This window comes from Apostichopus japonicus, chromosome 17, assembly GCF_037975245.1.
Source record: "Apostichopus japonicus isolate 1M-3 chromosome 17, ASM3797524v1, whole genome shotgun sequence".
NCBI lineage: Eukaryota > Metazoa > Echinodermata > Holothuroidea > Aspidochirotida > Stichopodidae > Apostichopus > Apostichopus japonicus.
The window spans coordinates 8078971-8106105 of record NC_092577.1 but is presented as its reverse complement, the minus strand read 5'-3'; the positions used below and the strand labels follow the sequence as shown (position 1 = coordinate 8106105).

The following is a 27135-nucleotide window of genomic DNA, read 5'->3' as shown; positions in this document are numbered from 1 at the left end:
TACAATTTGTGTTTGGGGCTAACAAGGTGAATAGGCTTTGTTTATTCAATGCACAAAACATACACAGCAATACAGTAGCATGTCAACACAATGTTCACAGAAAGATAGTACAGTACTGTAGCTTGTAGCAAAGCAACATACCATACCAATGTACCAAGAATTGGAAAGAAATACTGTATATTTTGTGCATTCCAAACAAAATTAGAATTACTAAAGTGACCTGTATATGCAATATCTTGTTAACCAAAGAGAAACAACTAAATCTCAGGTTCTGATAAATAACATCTCATTTGGTATTAGTCCATCAATAAGTCATATCGAAACAGTTTGTGCTTTGACTTGTTATCATTTTGAAGGGTGAAAGGAAATGCTGGTTTTAGGTCTAATTGATGCCTATTGTGTCATGTCACAAATGGGGGGGGGGGCAGGGCATTTGGCCTACATCCATGCTAGGGATGGGTCAATCATCATTATTATTACTACATTTGTGTAATACAACTTTAAATCTTGCCAATGTATACAACATTGAAAGTGTGCAGTTCAGAACAATTTCCTGTGAGCAATGAAAAGAGTTAAGAGTAAAATGTTAATAAGGTCTATCTAGAATAGCAGTGAACATGGCTTCATGCATATTCAAAAGTTGTGTTAAAGCTATGATTACTGGCAATACTAGTTATATGGGAATGTAAGATCTAAATATAGCAATTACTGATGGCAGATGCCTGAAGAATCCCTAATTCATTCGCTCTCATCTGATTTATTGTATTAATGGGTCAAAACGATACCAGGATTACAGATGGCAATGCACATACAACTTCAAAGACTTGATACTTCATAGTTTCTTAATTCCAAACACATCCATGATCAGACAAAGGTACATACTACAAAAACTTAGCTTGCCTGGCATGTGGAAAATTTTTATTTTCTAAAAAGTTCTTCTGATGAACTGATAATTTAGGAATCTTTCTGTAACTGAGATATCTTCGATCAATACTACAATATAGTAATTCACTTTATTAAATGTTATTACCTCTACACAATTTACCAAGTGGAATCTTAAAAAGTGCATTTGATGTTATTGATGAAGCTAATAAGGCAAGCTGTCTTCACCTACATATGGCCTGTAGATTTGATCAGAGGGTATCCAACACAAACTATTACCATTTCACAAACTGACTTTTGAGAAATTATTATATGAAGACTCACCAGACTCTCATCCACAAAAGAAGTTATGTCATCAGTGATATGTTCCCACTTGAGTTTTTCTTTCAATTTCTTGGAGGAAATGTACAGAAGAAATGTTGATAACTGTATCACCTGGAGGTTAAAGAGAAAATACAAAATAACTCAACTTTCCATTCACTAGATTTGTCAAGGTGAATATTCAGTAGGTCTGTGATCATTTTTGTAACAGACATCAATGTCTTTCCTTGTGTCTTATTAATAAGTATATATGAATATTTGTATAGCTGTATTCTCAGGGCAGCTTATATATTTTGTTCTATTTCTGTTTTTATTTTTGGGTTTGCTGGACTGACATACTGTAGCTAACAGCACAGGACAAATATCATTATTCAAAGCACCTTTGCCTCTATTTCAAAGATGCTCTTTAGGAATATGTTTTGCATCTGAGGTAATCAAAACAATTAGTTATTTACAACACTTGTAGTGCTAACTGATGAACTCCATGTTACCTCCCGAGATTTTTGAAGCTCCCCCCCCCCCCCCCCCAATATAAAACAACTTTTGACAATTGCTATAATCTTGCTACCAAATCTTCCATAGTATTGCAACAGGAAATCAATGTAGCAAGCAAGTGTGCTTGAGTTTGCTGGAAATATCTCTTAAATGGTCAGTACTATAACTGAAGTGCAAATAATGTACATTTCAGACAGAACACATTACGAGAATCATTCAACACTATTGAGCAATGGCTAAGAATGGAATTCTGAATTACTATGGTTTTTACTCTGAGGAAATGCATAGGATCTAGAAACTACTTGCATGTCTTTTATTACTGACTGACAACAACATATGCACACATTACAGTAAACCAACCAAAGACTTCTACTTGTAATCCCTTAGTATATAGCTCGTTGGCAAATGGCATAGAGACTAAATTATCTTCAGATTTAAATTTGATATCACTTTTCGTGAGTTTTAGATGCACTGAGAGGGGTAGGTAGGAAATGTTAGAATGGAAAAAGGAGATATGGTTCCAATTAGTCATTCTACATTTTATTTAACAACGACTTAATTTTTACATATGTAACATATAGCAAGTGGAAGCACATAGGCTTCAAACAGTGTGATCATGGTAAAAAACCACTGAATCACTTGCAGTTATGCAGGGTTCATGTTAAAGTATTTATATATTTCTTAACCTCATCAAATCTTGTGTTTATATCAAAAGGATATTATCTCAAGTAGGTACATCACTACATTTTTGTGGAAGTGAGGCTGGTTAATACAAAGGAGTTGGGCGACATTGTAAAGACTGAGTACTACCTTATCTTCTCTTAGGCCCTTAGGGAGTTTGTTGATCAAGCAAGTTTCAAAACAATTACTGTTCCTCCAGGATTAGGCAGTAACAAAGTCACTTTCTACCCAGACTCAAATCTAATTATAACTACAACCCAGCTTACCAGTCCTGCTATACACTAATTATACACTTACCATTACCATCAGCTATATATTGTAAACCATTCTGTGCAAGATCCGCATTAGGTAACCCCCAAAGATCATCTCAAGACTGATTAATCCACATTTACCTAACGAGGAGATAAAGACAAAGACAATAAGAATCAGTTGTCAATTATTGTATATTGAGAATATCAGAACTAGATATGCTTTAATGCAAACAATAAAACCTTTGTTATTCAGTTTGCCTCATTAAAACAAAACTATAATTTGCAAGTTCAGTCATTTTATTGAAAATTTATCCAAAACAAAATAATAGGCTAACATTGCTAACATGTTTGCAATCCTTTGGATTAGACTAAATTGATCAGCACACTTTCTAATTTGGTGCTTTTAGCATTATTTGGTGCAGCAGTCCAATCAGGTTGTTCAACTTGGTATGAACACCAAATAGCAAAGTTAGGCATAATTACTGGTCTGGATTGCTTTTGTCAAATATTGGGTATACCAGTGTGAAGCAGAGGCTGCTCTGTTATACAAATGTTGTTAGTTTTGCTTTCACAACTATCCCAGTAACTTCATTTCCAGCTTTGCCAATAGACAGCAACCTGATGCAACCCCCCTTCCCTTATAACAGAATTACTACTTTACACAATAACTATAAGAATATAAAAAGAATACAAATGCATTTAGGATGTCAGATGACATAACATGCTGAATCCTACAAGAACTTGTCATAGTGTGTTGTACGATCTTCTGTGATAGAATCATAAACTGTTGCTTGTCATAGTGCAATACTCAATACCTATCATTATCCATGACAAATATTTCATATGATGGGATAGGTGAACCTTGTCAAAAAATTACGTACTATCCACTCAACCTGGAGACGGTGACAACAGAGAGCCTTCATTAGCATTAGATGCTCAAATGGGAATGAACTGTTTCATAATGAAACAATGGATGTCTAATGACCATTAAAATTGGTCAGATTTGAAAGATTAGAGATGTAATCCCTGAGTTTAAGACACAACCTTTAGCAGTATTCTAACTAGATTGTTCACATGTTATGTCTTGTTTTGCAGTGATTGGCATTGATGAGGGTTGGGTGGGGGAAGGGGGTGCTGGATGATAGACTTTCCATTGGGGAAATTTCCCTTAAGGGATCATCTGATACATCATGGAGTACAAATATCCAATTAAACACTTGTATTCTCATGGAAAAGGGGGATGGGTGGGTGGGGTAAGCATTAGGTGGTGGACCATGCAATCATTACCCTGCTCATGAAAACTGTACACATTTCTTCCAAGGGCTGTAATACGGATATGGTAAATCCCTAAAAAGGCTGATCTCAGGACTGAATAATTCCAGTTTACCTGATGATGAGAAAAAACAAAATGCATTTGGTCATCAGTTAAAATGTTATTATTAATGTAAATTGTAATCACCCGGTCTGCAAGTAGCAGCATTCTATCATGTAACATTGTCAAACACAGAACACAGCTATTAAAAACATATGGTATGCTACTGTAGTTTCAAACTAAATTACTCAGTTATAATTATAATAACAATGTAAAGAAACTAATGCAACTAGAATACAAATCTATAGACTGTACAAGACGAGTTCAAGGTCTCATAATGCTTCCCACAGTGTATATACAGCTCACCTAACACCAAACTAATTGAAATATAAAGAAACATTAATTTGAAATTGAGACAAGCATTGAATCTTCAATTGATTGAGTAAAAGTACATATTTTTCTATCTGCAATTTGATACTACATTTTGTTCTGTGCAGTCCAGGTGTGAGAGGGTGGGGGTTGGGTGGTGGCTACAGTTGTCACAAGTGGCTACAAGTGCCAAGTGAAATATGTGATAAAGAATGATACACTTTAACTTTGGATAAACAACGACTTAAACAAAGTGGATCTGGTAAGAACATTTTGCATGGAACTGTGGCTGGCTCTCAATGTCACTGGTTTTGTGTACACCTTACTTGAATAATGCTTCTTTAGCCACACAAGATGGGATTGTGGATCTTAGAACTGGTGTGCGACAGTTTATCAGGAGTTTGGAGAAAAATATCAAAGAATTAAGGGAGAAGCAAACCCAGCCATCATCTTCAGCTGATATGATAGACATCTTTGAGATGAATATCAACGGTGGAGTTGATTTGCATTTTACTGTCCAATTACGTTTTGAATCATATTTTTCTAACATTTAAGCAAATGCTTAAAACAGTCAACTCAACCTTACTACAGTAAATAAACATCATAACAAACAAAGTACATTAAAGTTCAGATTATATCCATAGTTGCATGACCTATGTGTGACATACTGTACCTAAATTAATCAAGGTTTTGTTGTTTGTTTGATGGAGTGTTCATTACAAATACCTCTAACACATAGCTCAGCAATACAGACTGAGTTGACTCCTTTAATGTTTCTACATCATTATAGAATATCTAAAATGGTATTTCAAGTTTTTGGTTTTAATCTGAAGAAAATAAATACTTTAACAGAAGACATATTTGTAGGTAACCCAAACTACTTTCATAGAAACTTACAAGTTGTCTTCCAGTCTGACCATTCTGGGAGTGTCAGGAGTTCTAAAAGACTTTATTCATTTGAGTCTCAGGAGGCAATTTTTATTTCAGTTTGGCAAATGGTAAAATGTACCCAGAGAGTGTTTAGGCAGCTATTGTGTCATGGCAAGCTCATTACAAACATACCAAGTACTGGATTAATCCAACAAGAATCTGATCATTTTAATGTCCTGACTAGGGAATAATTCTGTCAGTTGTATTTTGAATGGATGAGTTTAAAACTTTAAAAAAAATTCTTTTAGTGAGAGTGAATGGAGAAACAAGAGTATTCCTTGATCTGCTATGCTATCCATAAAATCTACCAGAGGTTGTTAAAACATTACAATCACTTTTCTACACTTACCATTAATGTGTTACCATCACATGGAGGAAATATCAGCTGATGAAACATTTATTTTCCTTGTCAGCACAGTGTGAAAGCTTCCAATAAAAATTGGTAACTACAGATGGAATAGGTGATCCCCTAATAGCTCGCTACAGGATAACTCAAGTTAACCTAATGAAGAGAAAAGAAAATGATGTGAATGAAAATTAAGTCCTAATGATAGGATATATTGACCTTCTTTCCTATTAAGGACAGAATATCTTCTGAATTTCCACTCATCAGGAGATCATTGTATCTAATTTAGTGTGTCAGCTTCGGCTGATGGGTTTTTTTTATATCATTTTTCTTCATTTAATGGCACCAGGCCCCTGGAGACTGCATTGCCTACTGTACATTGACCTAATTACACCACTCTCTGGGGGTCTCTTTCCAGATTTTAGATCACCAAAGGTTTATAGAGTGCCCTGTTCAGCTTGTCAATAGCTATCCAATATGGTCAGTTCTTTCCACAAATTTGGCAGATGAAGACACTTGAAACCTCAAAATTTTGAGTTGAAATAGTTATGAGATAAAAAAGTCAACATTGTGAAACACTTATATTTCCCCTTATGTCCCTATTAAGCCACCGTACTCAAGTGGGTGAAGTTAGATCAATTTTGAGACCAATTAGACTTTTTTAAACCAACTGCAGTGACTTGCTCAGCAAGTGACAATTCTGTATTGGAAGCTGTATATACTCAGATTAGTAGGAAGTATTTCCAATTGTGTTCTCTGTTTATAGTGGCTGGACTTACAAGGGTACTGCAAAGCACTCCAAATATTCAGTATTTTCACAGTTTTTGGAAACTGCTAGCAATTTAAAGCACATGAGGACATGTCAGGAATAGAAGCACTTAATGTATGTATGTATGTATGTATGTATGTATATGTGATCTTCCCGCAAGCAGGAACTCGCGAAAGAAGCCATGGAGGCTTGTAGACTCGCAAGCTGACCGAAGCCAATCTCTCGGCACACATCCATTAAAACGTCCATGTCAGCAAGTTGTTATTGAACAACACCCTTGCCAGACGACACACATTGCTGTCGGCGGGGAATCAAACCGGGGATCTCATGACTGGGAGATGCCGGCGTTAACCACTAGGCTATACACTCCGCCTTGATCTGATTTAATCTGATTTTACTCTGTTGAATGTATATCTGAGCCCTAGCTGGGTGCTTCAGAAGAGCCCTGTAACATCTCTGAGACTTCTTACGCTCTTGTACTAAGTTTAAAGCATGTATTTACATGTTAGAAAGAAAAATATAAATTATATGAAGTATAAATCTAAGCCCTGGTGGGAGTCCCTGGGGACTCCAGCTGAGGCATTTTTAATTTTCAGATATTTAATGTTCTCTGATAGCGATTTTGAAGCCCTGGTGTAGCCCATGGGGTGGCAAGTGCTCACCACCCTAATGGATGCCAGTGCTTGTATAACCTTGAATGCCCTCTAAATGTGTTTAGTTTAAACAGTATTTAGCTCTCAAATATGCAAGGAAGAAATGTTATCATGACATGATAGTGATAAATAGTGGCAGGGGAAATTCCCTTCCTTAACCATGCTTACTAGCCAGCGGTTTGGTGAATCAAGTCACAACAAACCAGATTTACTTCATTCTTACCATTCCTATGGAACTCTGTGCATCAAGAAGTGTAGGATACCAAAACAAGCTTGATAGGTTCATAGGTCCTGCTCTCCTCTATCCAGTACGGTCTGCGTCTTCATATTCACTAGAGGGTTTCTTCCTACGGTTGAATTATTACATCATGGAGCCGTTCGAGCGTCGTGACATCTAAATCAAAAGTGAAACACTAACATGAAATCAAATTAGTTGTTGAGAAATTTCAGATGACTTCAGAAACAAAAGGATACTCACAACAAAGAAAAACCCATGGTAGCAGTTCCATTTTGATCCAATCATTGATATTTTTAATTTAGTGATTATGCAGTATTACAGTGTTTGGTTTCTGCAGGTGTTTGAAAGATCTTAGGAAACTTTGCATTCAGATAGCATCGTCATACTACAGCAGTCTTTGTGGGCAATCAACTTCACATGTTAGCTGTAAAAGACCCCTACACTTTTAGTACGTAAATTATGTAAAAGTATGTAAAAGCAATAATGAAGCTGAAGATACGTCAATAGGAAATGAGCATTATCAGCACAAACCCCGGAAATTATGGATATGTTCCAATAATGGGTTGTCTTGGACCAGTAATGGTGGTGTAACGCACTGCAGTAATTTGAGAGGGGTGCTATAGCCCCTACTGAGTATTTTGGTGACACAAACTACATAATGCCTGTATATGATAAGAGATATGGAATCTCAATCTCTGGAAAACCTTGCATTTCATTTGACCTTTACTCACTGGCAGATTAGCACTTAAATCCACAATATCCCAGGAGAGGAAACAACTCAAGAGTACTGTACTTGAAGAGTAGGTTTTTATGACTAAATTTGACTAAAACCTTTCGGACAGTTGGGTTATCTCGCAAGTGTAGAACACTACTTCAATAAACTAATATGATCCAAGTATTCTGAGGGAGGAAAACCTCCCAGGCTTCAACTTGTAAAAACTTGTAAGCAACTAACACTGTAACAGGCTAGCATCACCATATTTCAGCAATTCCTACATTGTGCTGAGCCTAGGTCACGCTTTATGCTGTCATTGCGGCAGTATTAAATATTTTAACTAAAACCATTGGCCTACTAGGCCTAAGTTAGGCTGCACTTTTCTTATATGACTACAGAGAAGACCTAAGCCATAACTTCAACGTTATGATGTCCCAGTCATTCTACAAAAGTTGTAGTACATAGCCTAACAGTAACAATACGAAACTTGAAAGGAGCACAAGACATTACGTGGGATTTCTTCTTTGACAATTGCAATATTCTAGGTCTGTTTCTTTCTGTATGTTCACCATCTGGAATGCATTGCAATATCTTCACATTTAGTAAGCCATTACTGTTGCTTCGGGAATCACACCAAAAAACAGGTAAGTACAACCATACAGTAACACCGTTCTTGAAACGCTGCTTTACATACTGTGTCGTTGGTTGTTTAGATTTGGAAAATGAGACTTGTTCAAGTCGTTTCCATTGGCCACGAGGGAAATTCCCCTCTTTTTGAGATAAATGATCAAGCTTCCAATTCAAATAATAGCAATTTTACAACAAAATGGCAAATTCGTTAGATCTATAAACGAGGACTTCAACGATATGCTGCAAAATGTAAATTTATCATTTGCATCTCGAAAATTTTCTGGTAATGATGCGTTCAGAGAATCCTGTACAGCAGCTTGAAAGTGTTTACGTGTTATGGGTCGTATAGGTTTTATGGAAAAGATAAAAAATAGTAGGGCCTAATTAAGTTATTACACTGCAACTCACCAAATGACAATTTAGACGGCCTCTTGAATATTCACAACATATTTTATGATATAATAATGATATATTATATAAAAAGGGGTCCAAACAAAATATATAATGAAAACACAATATGCAAATAATAAAAACAAATATGATGGTCGTGACTAAGTTCCAGTAAAGCAAAGATAAGAGGCTAGAGTAAGTTCCAAGGAAAAACGCGTACTATCGTGATAGTATTGGGCCACTACATTGTGTCACCAAGACAGCAAGATAACTAGACATCTTAAGCATTTTCAGGATATAGCTTTACTGCAAGCTTGGAAAGAAGTCAATATTTTATCATTTCTAAAAACTTTTGAAATGACGAGATGAAAGTATTTTGGTAGTTCAACATTAATCAGAAAATTTCCAAATTACACACTTGTAAAGTTGTATAGAAAGGGAGGAGGGGGGGGGGGGGGCAATGTTACATTCAGTTGAGAAGAAGGCCACTGCTAATGGTGTACACCCCTCCCCACCCCGCCCCTTACGACTTTACAAAAACATTGCTCATAAGCAAAACTGCATGGTGTTTGGAGCCAATTTTGGACCTAATTGGTAGTCTAATTATGCCTCGGAGTGCACCAGTTAACATCAATTTTCAAAAAGAATTCAGGGACGGGGCTACTAAGATTTGCCTTCAACAAGCCAACGACCACACCTCCTCCGTTTTCAAATTCTTCTGTTCACTCTGGCCTTTCCATAATAGTGTAGGCCCTACCTAAGTCGGTAGGGATCTGCTCCCCCCCCCCCTTTGAAATCCTATATTAAAAATGGGGTTGAGAAGGGGTCTTATTGTCCTAGTCCTGCGAACCGATTTCAAGTAGTAGAAAACCTATACATCTGCTATTAAAATGTGGTACATGGCTACACGATGGTAACATGCTATAATGTGTACTTCTTAGCCAGGCACCATTGTATATATATAATAACTGGGGTTTGGCAACATATCCAACCAACGGCTATTTACCGAATAACTGGACGAACAAGACTGTATTTCTGATTTTTCATGCAATTATTCAATAGTGATTTTAACATCGGTCAGTACAGTTTTCAAAACTTTCGCCACTATAGTCTGACCATTAAGGTTCATTTCCCTTCCCAAATCGATCGTGAGAATGTTGGAATGTGAACCCACGTTACTGGGTACTAAACCATACAGGAGAGTTGTATCCGTTTACAGGATTGGAGAGGCACACTTACCGATACAGCCCCTCAATGAATGCACATGCACTGAATCAGAAATATACACAAATTAGCCACACGATGTACCTCCTCCTATATGTCTTACACCCTTCCTCATATCTATGTAGACATGTGACAAATCACTTGATTGGCGTATAGGAAGGGATCAGAAAATGAATGGGTTGAGAGGGAGTCGGGAGGGGCAACCCAATTAAGCAAACAATTCACATTTTGTCATTACTGTGACCCACATGGAACACTGAAAAATTTCCAAATTTTTATATCCTTTTCTTTTCTTGAAAATCAACTTTGTCTTAAAATTGAAATCTGTAATTCAACCGAGATTCTCAACATCAAACTACTTTATCTAAAAATGTCTTCGAATTATTTCAACCTCTTCTTTAATTCCCTTCATGGTAAATGTCGAATTCTTTTTGTTTTAAACTTTCGCCTTTTTGCTAGAAAGTTTTTTAGATCAAAATGTGAACTTATCATCTAAAAATATTAGCGTTTTATCTAAAACTTAAACGTTTCTCTCGAAATTGCCATTGCATTTCTCGAAATCAAAATTTCTTTCTCATTTAATTTCAACTATTTTATCTCAAAAAATAAACTCATCTCGATGAGGATTGTACTTAGTAAAAATGGGGAACAAAAGAGGGGGGGGGGGGGCTACCTGAATTGACTATTAACAGTATTGGTGAAATGTCGACATAGTATTTTGATTTGGGCAATTACGAGGTACGTAAAAAGACAAAACATCGTTTAATTGCCTGACACTCTCTTTGCTGGTGCAAAGATTCAGCTGAATAATCCAGCACTGACATGGAATGGAATTCATTATAAAGATGGTTGGGGAGAGGAGGGGATGAACAGCGTTGTGTAGTTACATTTATTCTAATAATTTCATTATGAGGATCAAGTGTTTATTTGTAAATATGTATTTTGACACAGACACGTTTTGTCTGCACGATGTATCTGCAATATGTGTATGACTGAACAAGGGTGTTCTTTTTATTTTTTTATTCCATGTAGATTTTAATATTCATTAAACATGTACTCCTTCAAATCATTTGAAACATACGGTATTCAAACTTGTGTGTCTATTGTTTGTTTATGCATCCAATAGCAGATATTAGGGTGGGGGAATGTGTACATAAAATGCTTTTGGCCCACATTGTAACCTCAGTGGCGTCACCAGACTTTTCAGTCTTGGGGGGCACAGGGGGGCACCAGCATTTAATGGGGGGGCACTAAGGTGGATACCGATCGCCGTCCATAGGGGAGGGGTCTAAGGGGAGGGGGTGCCCCCTCCAGGCGCGGCGGATCGGGAAAATTATTGGGGGGGGCTAATGTGTAGAGACTATCTTAGCGGAGCGCCACCATCGGTTGGCGCGGAGCGTACCAGAAAATTTTGGTTTTTTTCAAACCCCCAGATGGCCGGAAACGGCACTTCCCGAGTGTTTTATGCTGCGAATACCTAGCCCTAAAATATGGGTCTCAAGCCTGCAATTTCTCAGATTGCACGTAAAAGTCTGTAAAAACATTGTAATTTGTATATTCGATGGTGTTTTAAGAGAGTAGCTATTACTCGTAGTGTACTCGCAAAGACGTTTTTGAGTGTAGTAAGGGGATGTTGGAGAACTGGCTGAAATGTCATGTCATTGGCCCAAGACGAAGTTGTGTTGCGCTTACCGGTACTCACACTCACTGCTTCCACTTTTCACGGGGCGTGAAGACGCGGTTGGGGTGACAATGTGGTCTATAGCCAGGGGACGGGCCGAGGGCCCCCCAGCATTTACTAAAATTATTACACCTGTATAGTATACGAGTGCATCGGACAGATCGACAAGTATGCATTGAAAAATGGGCAGATGCACGTTTCGGAGCCTTGGTAAATATTGGGTGGGCTTATCATGCATTTGCCCCCTCAACTTTTTCATTGGGGGGGCTGAGCCAACCAAGCCCCCCCCGGTTCCGCCGCCACTGCCCCCTCCGCTTTGGAAAATTTTCGCATACGGAGGATGGGCTAGATGCAAAATGCTGCCACATTCGATGCTAAATTCGATCTGAAGATATCTCCAGAAATTGCTAATTTTGCAGAGGATATGAACCACATGCTGTCGATATTATGCCTAACCCTATATCAATAGAACCTACATTTGTTGAATTAATGTGTGCATGACCCCGACTCCTTTTTTGTCCTTCTCGTTTTCGCCCAGCATTATCTATTAAGATGTAACAGGTTCCAGCATCGTTATTGGCTCCTATCAGGGATCTCACCATGCAATCCAAAGTTTGATCACACATCGAGTATGGCTCAGTATGCAGGTGTGAACATTCGCCATTTGTTTCTACAAGCATCTGACCTCAAATGGCCTCTGCACCCCCTACACAACAGGGTTAATATATGGGTCCACAAATATAGGCAAGTATGGTGCGTGCGGACCCTCACATTCTCACATTTCGTCAGCTCCTAACCTGTCAACCTCAGACCAAGGCAACATACTGCAGTACCCTCCCTTCTCACAGTCATGTAGCTCGCTAAGCGGACGTGTATATCCGCTGGTACAGTATGGTGTGAGCACTGACACATTCGATGTAAATATCGACACCTGTTGTGATGGCGCGGGTTACGACTTCGATACCCGACGTTCAAGGATAAACTTTTTCATTTTTTCGCAGCTAATTTGAAGAAAATACGAATTACTGTGCTTCTTTGTCTTTATGAAAAACCAACTCAGATGATGGGAGTTGAATATAACAAAATATATATTTTTACCAACCCAAATCTCAGATGGGGGGGGCACTCGGTTTTCCAGGGGGCGCGTGCCCCCCTTGGCGACGCCACTGCTACCCCTTCCTTACTACATATCCAATTGACGTCAGTTCTTAAACTGTCTGTTTCCACCGGGCATATATAACGTTACGTACATTTACTTATATTGGCGCCAACATGTCTGTTATAAATCTCAAACATCACCTGCGAAAAGCTACGAAACACCTGTATATGAATATTGGTTACTCATGCTATTGAATACCTGTTCACATCTAGTATCTATCACTGACAATGAATGGTTTAGTGTATATATAGTGGAGTTGCAGAGTACGTAGTATATTCGTGGGAGCTGTGTGTTAGAATTGACTTGTTTTTAAGATGGATTATTTAATGGAGAGGAACCGCTGTTAATAGCTAAAACAGTAATTATTGATCACTGAGATAATTTGACGGTATGGTATAGAGGCATAGGCTAGGATGTGTGCAAAGGTCAGGCCAAACTTAGGTAGACTATAATATAGACTAGTAATAAGTTAGGCTATGTTAGAAATCTCAAACATCACCCGAGAAAAGCAAGAATTAATACTTTTAGCGAGAAGACATGCTTAACAATCTAACTCACAAATAATTAAAATCTTAGCCTTTTGTTGACTGATTATCAGAAAAGTCCAAGTTAAAGCATATCTAAACTATAAAGGAATTGAATAAAATACAATCTAGACACTCAGTTTTCTTTAGGAATCTTAAATAAAGCGAAGAATAAAACAAGCGATTAACATTCTAGGTGAGCTGATGCCTATCCTTTACTTCGAAAACAATTACTTCATTCTAGCTAGGAAAAAGTATTCATAGATAAACTGTAGAAACTTTGTTATCCATTCAAAAGTCTTAAATCACAAAAAATTGTTCAACTCAATTTCAATCGTACATAACATAGCCTTATAGGCATTAATACAAGTCAATCTATAACATTCCACACATAGTAGTGTAATCACCAAACTTACTAAATCTACCAGGTCGGAAATTTGAGCCAATTGTGTGAGAAACCTGCAGCTTTTTACCGAGCAGGCTGACTGAAATAATGTTATTTAATAACTGATTATTAGTTGAATGACCTTAGAACTCCTGCCAATATACCTGACACTTTATGTGGAATATAGGTTTGTTAAATACTGTATAGGGCCTAGAACTTTGAACCTCTATAAAACAGGTTTCCAAGTTACGTTTAATAATAAGAAAATGCAATAAATAGTTATTAATAAGAAATCTTTCGTCCATGTCTTTCCAGCAGCAACTAGATCTTGGTGTTCTACTCACAGCTGGTTTGTCTTAATTTTGCCCACTTAATTATAAAAACCGTACGTCATTTCCTAGCCAACAGACCTATGGCCACATGATATTTAAAAAGTTTTTGTTTAATTAAAATTGCGCCACTTCTTTTACGCTGCTACAACGTTCACCAGAGCCGTAGCTAGTATAACGTTAGTTTTCAAAGGCTCCATCCTCTCATTAAACTTTTAATTAACTGAATTATCTCTCGTGTTTGTTTATCGATATATGTCCGCTAACTGTTTACACCTTCTGAACTCCATAGTAACAGAAGATATTACAATGAAGATCCAATCAACCGGATTAACACTTAAAGTAATAATTAATAAGTATAATTAAACCCTCAAGGATATGAAGTGTTTCCAGATAACAATATCATTTTCCAAAAAAAATATAAAAAGCGGATGGTACTATTTAATTGGAAGAAATGATAAGATCATAAGCGTTACCCAATTTAGGAATATCTACAAGCCCAAAGAAAGAAAAATGTTACATTTGAATAAAACTCCACTAGAAGTTATGTCACACTTAAACCGTAACTTAGAAATGAATTTGATAACAAAACACAGGTAGACATCATCTTTTAAACAAATCGTATTAATTGTAAATAATTATAATTCAAGCAGAATAGTAGGATTTGGATCAATAATTAAATAATAGGTATAATAAAAATTGAGTTTAAGTCTCATCAACCTTCTCTCTTGAAACTTGAATTTGATCTACATCTGCTTCTCTAACTTGTATTTTAATTATAAGAAACAACCTATTGATTTAAATATAATTCTTCCAAATCTCCTTAAACTTCATAAAAGCCTGGTATTAGTTAAAGTGGAAGTTTCCTTTTCATAATTCCTCTCCCATTAGTGACTAATATTGTCATTTAAATTACAGTTTTCTTCTGTTCTAAATTAAAACACAAATACATGTGATCAATACTTTTTTTCAAAAAAGATAGAATAATCTCAATTCTTGATTACCCATTTTTTTATAAAATTCTCAACCCGTCACAGAAATTGGTTTCCTATTATAACTAATAAATTAAAATATGTAGCCCCACATTCTTACTTTATTAAACCTTACTTGCTATAAAACCTTTAATTAATCATATAATTGTAAAAAAAAAGGAAACTAACCCTTAAATCCTACATTACCACTTTGTTTTCCTCTAATCTAATCTAATTATTTCTGTTAATATTTGTCTCCCCTTAAAATCAATCCTTTATTTCCGTTAATTAACTAAATTCCTTTTTACAACTAAACACAACCTAAATGTCCTAGTTTATAGCTTCACATTCCCTTATTTTTATTTCGTTATTTTTATGATTGATGACATATAATAATTATTCTAATCCTAACCAAATCCAATATATTTATCTCTATCTACTCTATTATCAGTAACTATATTCTTTCATTCTAGATTCCTATCTCCTGTGTGTTTCTATACCTCTGCTCTCCTAGAGTTGATGAGTCTGGTCTGAACCTTATCCTTGAGTCTGGTCTCTCTCTCTCTATCCTGAGTTCTCTCCAGGAGCTGTCGATCTGGGACAACAGGACACTAACTAATGAAGAGTTTGCGGCCATCTTGTCTTACTCCTCACAGTGTACAAGCTTGAAGGAGCTGAGGTAAGTATTCCGGTGTAGATGTTAGAATCATCATAACAGTTAAACAGAGAAGTTATTTTAATTCATAAAAGTGAATATTAAACGAGCAATAGAGAATGTAAAGTCTGCTGTAATTTTAATGTCAAGGATTGGATCTAATTAGTCTAGTAGGATTTATTTGAATATTTAGGTCATCGCGAAAGGAATTATGTAGGATGTTATGATAAATAAAACCAAAATATAATGGATTAACAGGGTATATTATAAAAGAGTGTTGGTAAGAGAGGGGTGGAGGGTGGGTGGGGGTTGTTTAAAATGTTCTTTGTTTAGTTTATTGCTTAAATTTTAACTAAGAAATAGGTTTAGGAATGACAGCAATGTTTATTAGGATAAAATAAGAGATATAAAGACAAGGTTGTTTGAATTTAATAATTCGAATGAGTTTTAAAATAGGGTTTTTGAGTTTATAAGTAGTAAATGTGACTTTTCAAGCTGAAACCTCCAAAATATTTGATTTTAAATCATGTTCAATCTATTTAAGGTTTTGTTTTTCAACGAAAGAGATTGAAAATCGTTATAAATATAAAAGAAGTAAAATGATGGCAATAAAATAGCATAAACCTATGAATCTATACTTAAAATCCCATGTGATCAGATTATAATACTCTACTCTCTGCTAAAACTGAAATTTATACCAAACAAGCAACCAATAAAACAGTTTTAGTTGTCGCAGTTTAAAAAATAGTTATTCAAAATAAGTTAATAAATAAAATTTATCAAAAAATGGAATAACTAATTGTAATGGAGTTAATTATAAAGTTAAATTGTATTTTTTACTACCTAAAATTATTAAAGGCAAATATGTATCTCATAAATTGCAGAGGTTAAGATTTAATGCATTTAAAACTACATCAATTTCTTCTTTATAGTTTGAAATCCAATTTGACAAGAAAAAAGCTCAACTTATATTAATTTTCATTATTCTTTTCATAATTTTAAACAATAATTTAAAGGTCATCGAGAGCTTCAGCTTTATATAATTCATAAGTTTGAACAAAAACTGTTTAATAATTTAAAATTCCTCGAAATAAATATTTCGAGATACTTGATTTGACCAGGACGTCCCTGCTTTGCCCTTTAAAATTTAGTGTAATTGAAACCATCAACTCCAATCCCAACCCCTCACTTATAACCCATCCAACACCAGTTTCACTCATCACACCCCGACACCTCCTATTTACCAATCTATTGTTAACCTACCTACCTACCCCCTTCAGCTATAACCGTGATTGCACGATTTGTTCTCCGTAGTTTCCCTTTTCAATGTATTTTTACCCTCCTCCCACCCTAACCCTATCATCACCCTCATTGTTCCGGTCACCGGCCGTGTTTTTTTTTATTATTATCTCCAGCTCCATTATCAATTACCTGTGTTTTCTTTGTTTCTTAATGTGCATTATTTCCTTCACATAGGCCTACTAAGAAAATATTGTAGTTGTATAGACAGAGACGTAAACCTCGCTAATACGTTAATTTATTTCTTTTTCTCAGACAAGATTCATGAGTCAAATTGGTTACACAACGAATATAAGTTAGTTTAATATATCGCTACTCCTCTCGCCTTCATCAGTTCCTCAGACCAACCTCATAAAAAGTTTCTCATTTCCATCCTTACACATTCACGTTAATGTTATTAGTTGATATTATCCACAGTGTATGACGTGTTACTAAAAATAATGAAAGAAATATTTAAGTCGCCCAATCCCGCCTCACCCGACACTCCAAAGAAACAGGGAAACAAATATTCAGTAATACCCTGTACCATAAAATGAAAATTATTCAGCATGTCATATTCTCAATGCTATTCCAGGTGTAACTGTAACCACGGAAAATGTATCAATGAAAAGTATGATACGTTGGCAGTATAGCTTGGTCGAATTATTTAAAAAAAAAATGTAATACAGATCTATGATTATTCACTTTCTAGACTATCAATGCTTTTTCCCAATCCCCGTGTTCAGTATGCTCTTTAGTAAGTTTAGTCCAACCTCCTCCACCCTTCAGACACCCTGTTCCTGCTCCCGCCACTACCCATCCCTTCGCCCTCCCTTCAGAGAGATTTATTTTTATGTTTTCAGAGAGCCCATCAAATCCATTCCACGTTTCTACCCGATAACATCATTACCGTTTTATTACACACAGTAGGCCTATTCTACTTCTACAATAGTTTTCTGTACAAATATATGCAGCGCTTACATTATACAGACGATTGATTCAAACAATTTATGTTCTAAAGCAAGTCAATAGTAAGAATGCCACACCTGGAACTCCCGTAAATATCTCATTAGCATAATAATAGATGACACGAACCAGTTTAACCTAATGAATAGAAACAGGTACACGAGCCACGTACTCATTGTCAGTGAACGTGTCAAAGTAACCATGGAAACAGACATTAAGTAGGTCAGTAGGTGTACAGCAGTGACTACGAATCATCCATTGGGGAAATCCTCCAAATAACATATTTTTATTAGGTCATACGCATTGTTGTTGCATACGTTGCGTTCTTAATTGTTGGCAATTCTATGTAAGTTTTACTATTATATATGAGCAAAATTGCTCTCATTGGTTGTTTAATGTATCCCCACATGTTTCCATGCAAACCAATCGGAGGAAATTTGAATAGAGAGGGTTTATAGACAACAGTTATGAATACAAATTAAAGAAGAATTGATTCTTGTTACGTTCAGTTTATCTTCTTGAATTTAAAGATGAACGATAGTGATTTTTCAGCATCGACGAAAAAATACGATTTTATTCAAGAGTATTCTAGTTGGTTTCCATATTACACATGTGAAAATTCAAGTCAATCCGATGTTGGGAAAGGCCTTAAAAAAATTCCTAAACTCGTTGATTTTTTAAACAAAAATTGGGCTTTTCGCGAAAAGCGATTTGATGATCACGTGATCTACAGTGACATGTGACGTCATTTTGATGATAACAAAGTGAAGTGTACTTCAGCAGTGTGCACTTAGTGCGTAAGTTTAGTTGCAACCTACTCTATATTGGACTCGACAAACAACTTAAACCACTAGCAAAATGCCAAGAAATTGCGTTGTAGGGGGATGCAACAGAACGAATGTTGACTCTACAATAAGTTTTTTCAATTTTCCAAGCGGAAAAAGTAGAGAGAGATATCGGAAACTCTGGATACGATTTGTGCGGAGAACCAGGAAAGACTTCATCGCACCAGGAGTTTCTCATGGAGAGAATGTGAAAGTTTGTTCTGCCCACTTCACAGAAGATGATTGGGACCCTAAATATTTGATGCAGAAAAAGTTGAATGTGTCAGGAAAATTCAGACCGCTGTTAAAGAACACTGCAGTGCCAACAAAGCTGGCGAAGAAAAACACGGATTCGCCTATGAAAAAAAGACGTCGTCTTTCCATCATTAGAGCTCGCCACAAGGTAGGTTGAACTACGTGTTGCCTAACGTTATGCCGTTTGTACAACCGTGGCATACTTTCCTTTGCAGCAGCCAATGTTGAGAAACAGTCGCTTTTCACGACTCGATTATCAGCCTATAGGCTAGCCCAGGCCTATACTTAGACCACTAATACTGCCACAGCTAGTAGTTGGCCTATAGTAGTAATAGTACAGCGGTGCAGTGTATTTGAGTTTGGTAGAGTTCCAGTTAGTTTTCGGAACCGTTAGCTTCTTCCACTGTGAAACGTTTCCTCCCCTAGAAACGTTACTTTCCCTAAATCGTTTTAGTTAACTTACGATTTTCAGGGGAGGAAAGTTTCGTTTTTTTTTCAGGGGAGGAAGCTGATGAGGGCATATTGGCTAGGCTATGTGGAAAGAATAAATGTAGAAGGCCTAAGTGAAATGGCCGTAGGCCTAGTGTATGAAGTTAGTGTTCATTCAGGTCACAATAAGTAAGGCCTTCCTAGCTGGTTTTTAAAAGAATTGACTGAACCGACTGAACTACCCAGGCTAATCCATAATACCTGCAACTATGATTTCTATCATTACCAACTACTACCCTTTCCACATAGCCTAGCATACTGTAGATGCCTTCCTTGGTTCCTCCCCTAAATATGTTACTTTCTTTCCTAAATCTTTCACAATAGCCTAGATACTACAGTTTCTTGATTTAGTTCTAGCCTACTAAAAGTACAAAATAAAAAAGGTGTGCCTAGGACAAAGTACTGTAACACTGACATTGTGTGTTACAGTTAAATCCTGACATTGTGTTTGTTGCAGATATATAAGGAATGGTGACGGCATGATCATACAGTTTCAGTTTGCTCTAAGTATTCTTCACTTTGTGTTAGAATGAATGATAACAAATTGTTTGCCTTCATTTTACAATGAATGATGTCAGTATACATACAAAAATAATATATTCTGATATAAAAACCTCAAAACTAGGTCCATGCAATACCTCAATGGCTAGGCATACAAATCCCCAAATATGAAACAAAATGAAAATAGCAAAGTAGTTTTTGAAAAAAAAAATTGTATACCAAATTGAAATTTTGAAGAGGGTGTAATTTTGACTGAAAAACTTTTTCAAAACAAGATTCATAGTGTGCCGTAGTTGAAAAAAGCATAAACAGGGCTTTGGCAGTATTGTTTGCTAATTTGGAGCAGAAAACTACATGCATAGATTATAACACATCATCATACACTAACTACTTTGAGAGAAAAATGCTTGAGATTTTAGTTTCACAAAAGCAATATTGCTGTTAATAAATTGTTTTAATAGACATATTTGTCTTCTTCTTCTGGGATGCAGGAAGTGTCTGGTATAATACACAAGCAGTCAAACCCGACACCATCTCAATTGCGAACAGTGGCAAATGCTGCAGAAGTGCTGAGGAGTTTTGCACAGAAGATCAAAGTATTAGAGGAAGGGCAGAGAGTGCAAGCTTCTGATCTTCTCAGCAAGGCTGGGTTTTCCTCGACTGTGAAGGTCAATGATGAAAAAACCAACCAGGGTACGCAAGTGATGATGGAACCTGTAAGGAAGCACCACAGGTCCAAGGGTGTTACTGCTAAAAGCACTTACTGGGGAACAAATAAAGGTACAGTATAAGTCACAAGCATAATATACATTGCAAGTTAAATAATTTTCATTGAAATTTCTTTCTCTGACCAGCTGTTTTCTTCACCTTAACCAACATGATATGTTTATTTGTTGGAACAACAAACAGACTGGGTAATCAAAGACTGTGTTATCACCTATCCTTAGATAAACTATGTCAGACTGAGCAAACAATTGCACTCTCCAATTATCAAAGACTTACATTGCTATACAGTAAGCTCTGCAGGCTTTTGTTGTCACCTCACAGAGATGTGGTTTATACTTCAATGTTTGCTTTGTGTGGTAAATTAAATGAAGTAACACAGACTATTACAATAATCTTTGCTTGCCCTTCCTTTTTAGAGGAGAAGAAAAATCCTCACTTTCTCCAAGTAAACAAAAGAAAATGTGACTGATTCCATTGTTCAAATGTCTTGCATATCAAAACAAGTAGCAAAATGGCTTGCTTGCTTGCAAGAAGCTTGCTGGTCCAGTGTGCATAAAAAAATCTGTAAAATAAAGTAATGAGTGCATTTATAATTTTATCTACAGGCACTCAAACTAGGAGATGTCACACCATCTCAATGAAGGAGGCATGGACCCAATGTGGTACGGATTGGGAAGCCACAGAAGCCAACCTTCCAGACAAGGGACTCTCTCCAAGAATGTCTGATGAGTCTGCAGTGGACATGTGTGATGACCCAACAAATGACCCAGATTACCAGCCTACAGAGCAAGGTGATGGCATTTGCAGCACAAGACATGAACCTATACCAGACATGTAAGAGTTATTATATTGCATTCTGGGAATGTTAAATTTAAAAAAAAAAAAATTTCTTCTAAAATTTCATTGAACTATGAAAAATGTTCTATGTATCAACATATTGCTATTTGAGGCCCCTAAACTCTGGAACACTCTCCCCAGTCACATTAGGAATGTTCCTACGGTACCATAGACAATTTTAAAAGCATCTTAAAAACTCACCTATTCACGTGCTACCCTCAGTGGGCCATATTTTTGTGTGTGTGTGTGTGTGTGATGCCTTGGCTTGTAAACACGATATTTCAAGAGGTGAAAGTTGGTTGCACTTCAAACTTGGTATGTGGGTAGCTCTTAGTAAGTAGATGATCCTTAATTTTTTCATGGAGGTCATTTGAGGTCAAAGTCTGAAAACCTTGTAAACACGATATATAGAGGAATGAAATCTGGTTGAACTACAAACTTGGTACATGGGTAGCCCTTAGTAGATAGTCCCTAAATGTTTTTCATGGAGGTAAAGGTCATTTGAGGTCAACAGAGGTCAAAGTCTGAAAACCTCGCTAAAAATGTGCTAATTGTGTTTCTTCTTGAAAAAGGTTATTGTGAATGAGGTGATATCCACATAGGGGAGTGTATATTTCTTAATCATTAGGATAGTTGGCCACCAAGGATTAAGTGAACTTCATGCAGGCCTGATCTGATCTGCTATAAATTGACTTTGCTCTCAAAGTGAGCAATGTTTTGTTAGTGAAATTTCTCATGTTTCCAAATTCATGAAAGTGAAACATCACTTACTATTTAATTCAGTAATCTTTATAAATTTACGTTAATGATAAATATGCCATTTTTCTTCATTTTCCCATCAGAGACGATGTTGATGAACTCACCCCACCGCATATTGAACCAAAATATCTTGTGTTCGAGTCGTCCCTGATGGGTTTATTTAACTTATGTCCAGAGTGCCATGGGGAATCCCAAGGGAGGATCAGCCACATCAGAGGAAGCTTAATAGTAATTAATCATGTTTGCCAGAACCACCCACAGCCTTGTGGATTCAATAGAAAATGGTATAGCCAACCATTCATTGGCAACATACCTGCTGGTAATATTTTGTTGTCAGCTTCCATTCTTTTTTCTGGTGCATCCCCAAAGAAGGTTATTCAGGTGATGAAAGGAGTAAATGTTGCTACAATTGCATATTCCTCCTTCATTGTTCACCAACGCCTCTACCTTCAACCTGCAATTGTCAACACATGGGAGCGTATGCAGTTCAAAATGGTTGAAGACTTGAAGGAGAGTGAGGAGAAGCTGGTCATAGGAGGGGATGCACGGAATGACAGCCCGGGGCATACCGCGAAGTATGGATCATATACTTTCTTGGAGCAGAATCTCAACAAAGTCATCCATGTTGAACTAGTCCAGGTGAATTTCAGAAATTTGTGTGTATTTTTCCTTGCCTCATACCAATGATATTTAAACTTGTACAACTTGCATGAACTTCATCCTTAATAGGTAGATACCCGTTTCTTAATTCTTGGTTGGCATTTCTTTTAGAGAGGTCAAAGGTTATTTTAGATCACCTGTGATGGAAAACTGAAAACCCTAAAAAGTGAGCTAACGCAAGAATTAAGTAAATGTCATACAGTGTTTTATGCAGCCAGACCCCACCCCCCTTATTGAGTGTTTGTCTCCTATTGTTTGTGGTAGATGTCAAGTCATTTAGGGTCAGCTGAAATTACTATATGAAACCAGCATGCTCACCTTCAATGAACGGTTTGGTTGATATGCATTTCATTGTAAACCCTCAATAAGAAAGGGAGCATGGTCAGATCTTTACACTTTTGCACGAATAGGCCTTTACATATCAAATCTAGTAAAGGGTGTATCATCTCCACACTCTCCAATGCTCTTAAGTAGGCAAGGAATCACTAACCCCCATGGCTTTCTGGTCTATCATACAGTCTGTTTTAATGATGGTAAAATGTTTTTCATTGACTTATTTATTTATTTGTTTGTTTATTTATTTATTAAAGGAAATATGTTATATTTTGCAGAAAAACGAGGTTGCTAATAGCTACCAAATGGAGCTAGAAGCTTTAAAGAGAGGGATTGCCTGGCTACAGACGATGGAGTTGGAGATGGGAACCATCATCACAGATCGTCATATGCAAGTGACTGCTTGGATCAGAGAAGAACTGACCAAAAAGGAAGACATCAAACATTACTTTGATGTATGGCACATTTCCAAAGGTACATCATTTCACATAAGTATTCTTTGATGACTTCACATTTTCATATCCTATACAGAAATCATAAGTAATGTACCTTTATTACATTGGTACATCAATATCCAGTCAAGCATATTGACTGTGGATATGTTTCATGAACTTGCATATTTTTTTTTATTTTTTTTTGGGGGGGGGGGAGGATTTTTAATATTGAACTTAAGCCTTGACTGAAATCATGACAGTTTTAAATGTCTTTTTATGTCTATATTGTATTTTTTTTTAATGTAATTTTTTTCAGCTGTTTTGTAAAGCATATGTACAATAGTGATTACATATATCTTTTACAAACAATTACAGGTATAAAAAAGAAACTCAGAGCGGCTGCAGCTAAGAAGGACTGTGGACTGATCAACGATTGGACCAAAAGCATAACCAATCATCTGTATTGGTGTGCCAGTTCCTCCCCGGATGGAGATGGAGGTGTTATGGCCGCAAAGTGGGCTTCTATAGTGAACCACATTATGAACATCCATGTCCATGAGAACCCACTGTTTCCTGTTTGTAGCCATCCTCGCCTTGATGCAGAGGGAAGATTGAAGGCATGGGTTCAGAATGGTAAGTTCTGTTAATGTCTGTGAGCAATATGATCCTCTACATGTTCAATGAATACATTAAATGCTATTTATTTAAAATTTGTCAGAGGGAGTTGGTGTGGAGGAGTGGGACAAGCCTGCATGAATTAAACATAAAGCACTTCCAATTCAGTTGATCTGTAAATTGATTTGTTGTTGGGCTACATTCTATATCCTACATATGACTATTGTTACTGTTTGAATACATGTTTGGTACATATTTTCAATATTTTTTTGCATTGCCTTTGTTATGTAAAATTTATGTCTGCATTATGCTGGGAAATTAATTGATTTGTAAAATTATGTCACTAATCTGGCATGAAATATATTGTTTAAAACGTTATGATCTTTGACCTCAACAAAAACAGTAGGCTGTAGAAGCTTGGAGAGATTTCTTGTTGAGTATACTGATGTTTTACATTGCTTACAAAAAGTCTATTAGTGTGCATTTTATATTACTGTTCAGTACGTCAGAATCATACCCAAAAAAATTCTGGTGGTAGATTATCGTAGCAGCTATGTCATTATTTCATTCTTATTGATAAAGACAGTAAGAGGTTATGTACTTTAAGTCATCTTTTGTTTTACCCAATTTTAGACTCTAAGGTTGCAGAAGAACTAATAAGAATTCTGCAGTCTGCGTCTGTGGTGCGAGGGGTGAAGAAGATGTCACCTATTCATCAAACTTCTTCTGTTGAAAATTTTCACATGGTTATTAACCACTTTTCACCAAAGATGATGGCTTACAGTTATCAAAGTATGCTGTGTAGGTATGTACATTTTCCAATAACAGCTTTTGAAAACATCACTCTGCCAAATGTATGGAAAAAGTCTGAAAGTAGTTTTGTTCATCAGTATCAGCATATGTACTTTACTATACTTCATTTACACTAATAGTATTTGAAAAATTCATAACATTGCTTAAATATTAACTTGACCTGGAACCATGTGCATTATCATGTCAGCATTAACACTATAACCAGTCGTTAGATTTTTTGCTTATTGATTCCTTGCAAAAGGCAACAGGAATCAATGCAGTCAAGTCCTGTGTGTGTGTTTGTGACCCTTGTAAACACAATATCTTTAAAAGTAGAAAAAGCCCTAATTTCAAACTTGGTATTTCAGTAGCCATAGTTAAGTAAATGTTCCCCATTTTTTTCCTGAAGGGAACAGGTCATTTTATGCCAACAGAGATCAAATATTGATAACTTACTAAACATGATATCTGAAGTTGAAAAAGTTGCCTGAACTTCAAATTTCATCGATACCCTTGATGAGTTGATGATCCCTATTGTTTTTTTGTAAAGGTCAAAGGTTAATTTAAGTCAATAGAGGACAAAGTTGGATAACCTTGTAAACACAATATTTCAAGAAGGGAAAGTTGCTTGCACATCAAATATAATATTTGACCCATAATGAGTAAATGATCCTTTTGCTGGCAAGGAATGGCAACACAGATTTGTTTTCTTCTTTCATTAAGTGTTTTATGTTCTCTTGCAGACTCTATCTAGCAGCCATGTACTATAATGAGAATGCTGGGCGGGACCAAAGGACAAAGACGGATGGAACAAAGCGATGGAAAATAAGTTTCCCAAGAAGCAAAGGTGGAGATTATGTACTCCAGAAAGTGTTGGATAATCCCACTCATGGTAAGTTTCCACTCAAACTAAATCATATTAAATGGGAGTGCCATGGTAAATTAAAACCAATCTCACTGTTGTTTTTGTTTTTGTCGTTGTTAACTGTGCCTTCGATAGCAATGAAGCTTACTAGGTACTATATACTAGTATGTACCGGGGTTACTGCATTTATACACGGTAGTTTTTGAAATTGTAACATACATAATCCTACTTCTGCAGCTGGTGTTTGCTTTTATCTTGATGAAATTTAAAGGAGATGGCAGAAAAGTGTGCTGTTGTGCAAGTCTCTATCTAAATTGAATATTTATTTTAATATTATCATATAAGAGAAATGACTTTTTATCTCACTTGCTTTACCTCTCTCTTCACAGAATATGTTGACAATCTTCTCAGAGAGATGACAAAGTTGGCCTTGGCAGGGAACAAGGACCAACGACAGATGACACCTGCATTATGCATTGCACCTCCACCTCTGGCAGTGTCAGCATCTCATCCAGCAATAGAGGAAGCGCTTCAACGACAGCAGAGTAGATTTGCTTCTACTTAATGTTTTGTTTCAACCAATAACCAGGGTGGTTTGAGGCATGAGAATAAGCCATTGTCATTTGTTTCCCTTAGTTGTTATGGTTGAAATCCTCCGTGAATCTTTCACACTATAGATCACTCTATTTGCATGATATTAGATCTATTTGCAAGATTAAATAATTGTAAGATTACAGCATTTTGTCACCAATTTTTTTACAGTTTTTTTTTTTTTTTTTAATATTGGCAAGTTCTGTTGCAACTTATGATTCTATCACATGGTATATGTATTTGAATGTGGTATAATGTTGACAAAATCATTAGAAGTAAACCCTTAGTAGTGCTTTAAAG

General features: G+C 36.4%; 2 protein-coding genes and 1 long non-coding RNA gene across 5 annotated transcripts in view; 2 read left to right on the top strand and 1 right to left on the bottom strand.

Annotated features, from left to right (window-relative positions):
* Nucleotides 1-27135, top strand: part of LOC139984541 (NLR family CARD domain-containing protein 4-like) — a 313255-nt gene that overhangs the window by 20861 nt on the left and 265259 nt on the right. The gene's annotated exons all lie outside the window — the stretch shown is intronic.
* On the bottom strand, nucleotides 146-8648 carry LOC139985155 (uncharacterized). 2 transcript variants are annotated; one of them, XR_011799315.1, is made up of 6 exons: nucleotides 8473-8648; nucleotides 7233-7403; nucleotides 5605-5743; nucleotides 3918-4017; nucleotides 2677-2771; nucleotides 146-1317 (listed from the first exon to the last, which is right to left on the bottom strand). It is a non-coding gene; the product is annotated as an uncharacterized lncRNA (long non-coding RNA). The 2 variants fall into 2 exon arrangements; XR_011799316.1 differs by lacking the exon at nucleotides 3918-4017.
* LOC139985048 (uncharacterized) lies at nucleotides 18673-26809 on the top strand. Of its 2 annotated transcripts, none has more exons than XM_071999227.1 (9): nucleotides 18673-19381; nucleotides 20715-21003; nucleotides 21555-21783; nucleotides 22629-23184; nucleotides 23817-24012; nucleotides 24348-24605; nucleotides 25221-25392; nucleotides 26123-26271; nucleotides 26634-26809. In XM_071999227.1, the coding sequence occupies exons 1-9, from the start codon at nucleotides 19013-19015 to the stop codon at nucleotides 26807-26809; spliced, it is 2394 nt and encodes a 797-aa protein (XP_071855328.1). In that variant the 5' UTR covers nucleotides 18673-19012. The 2 variants fall into 2 exon arrangements, with proteins under 2 accessions (XP_071855328.1, XP_071855327.1); XM_071999226.1 differs by having other exon boundaries at nucleotides 23796-24012.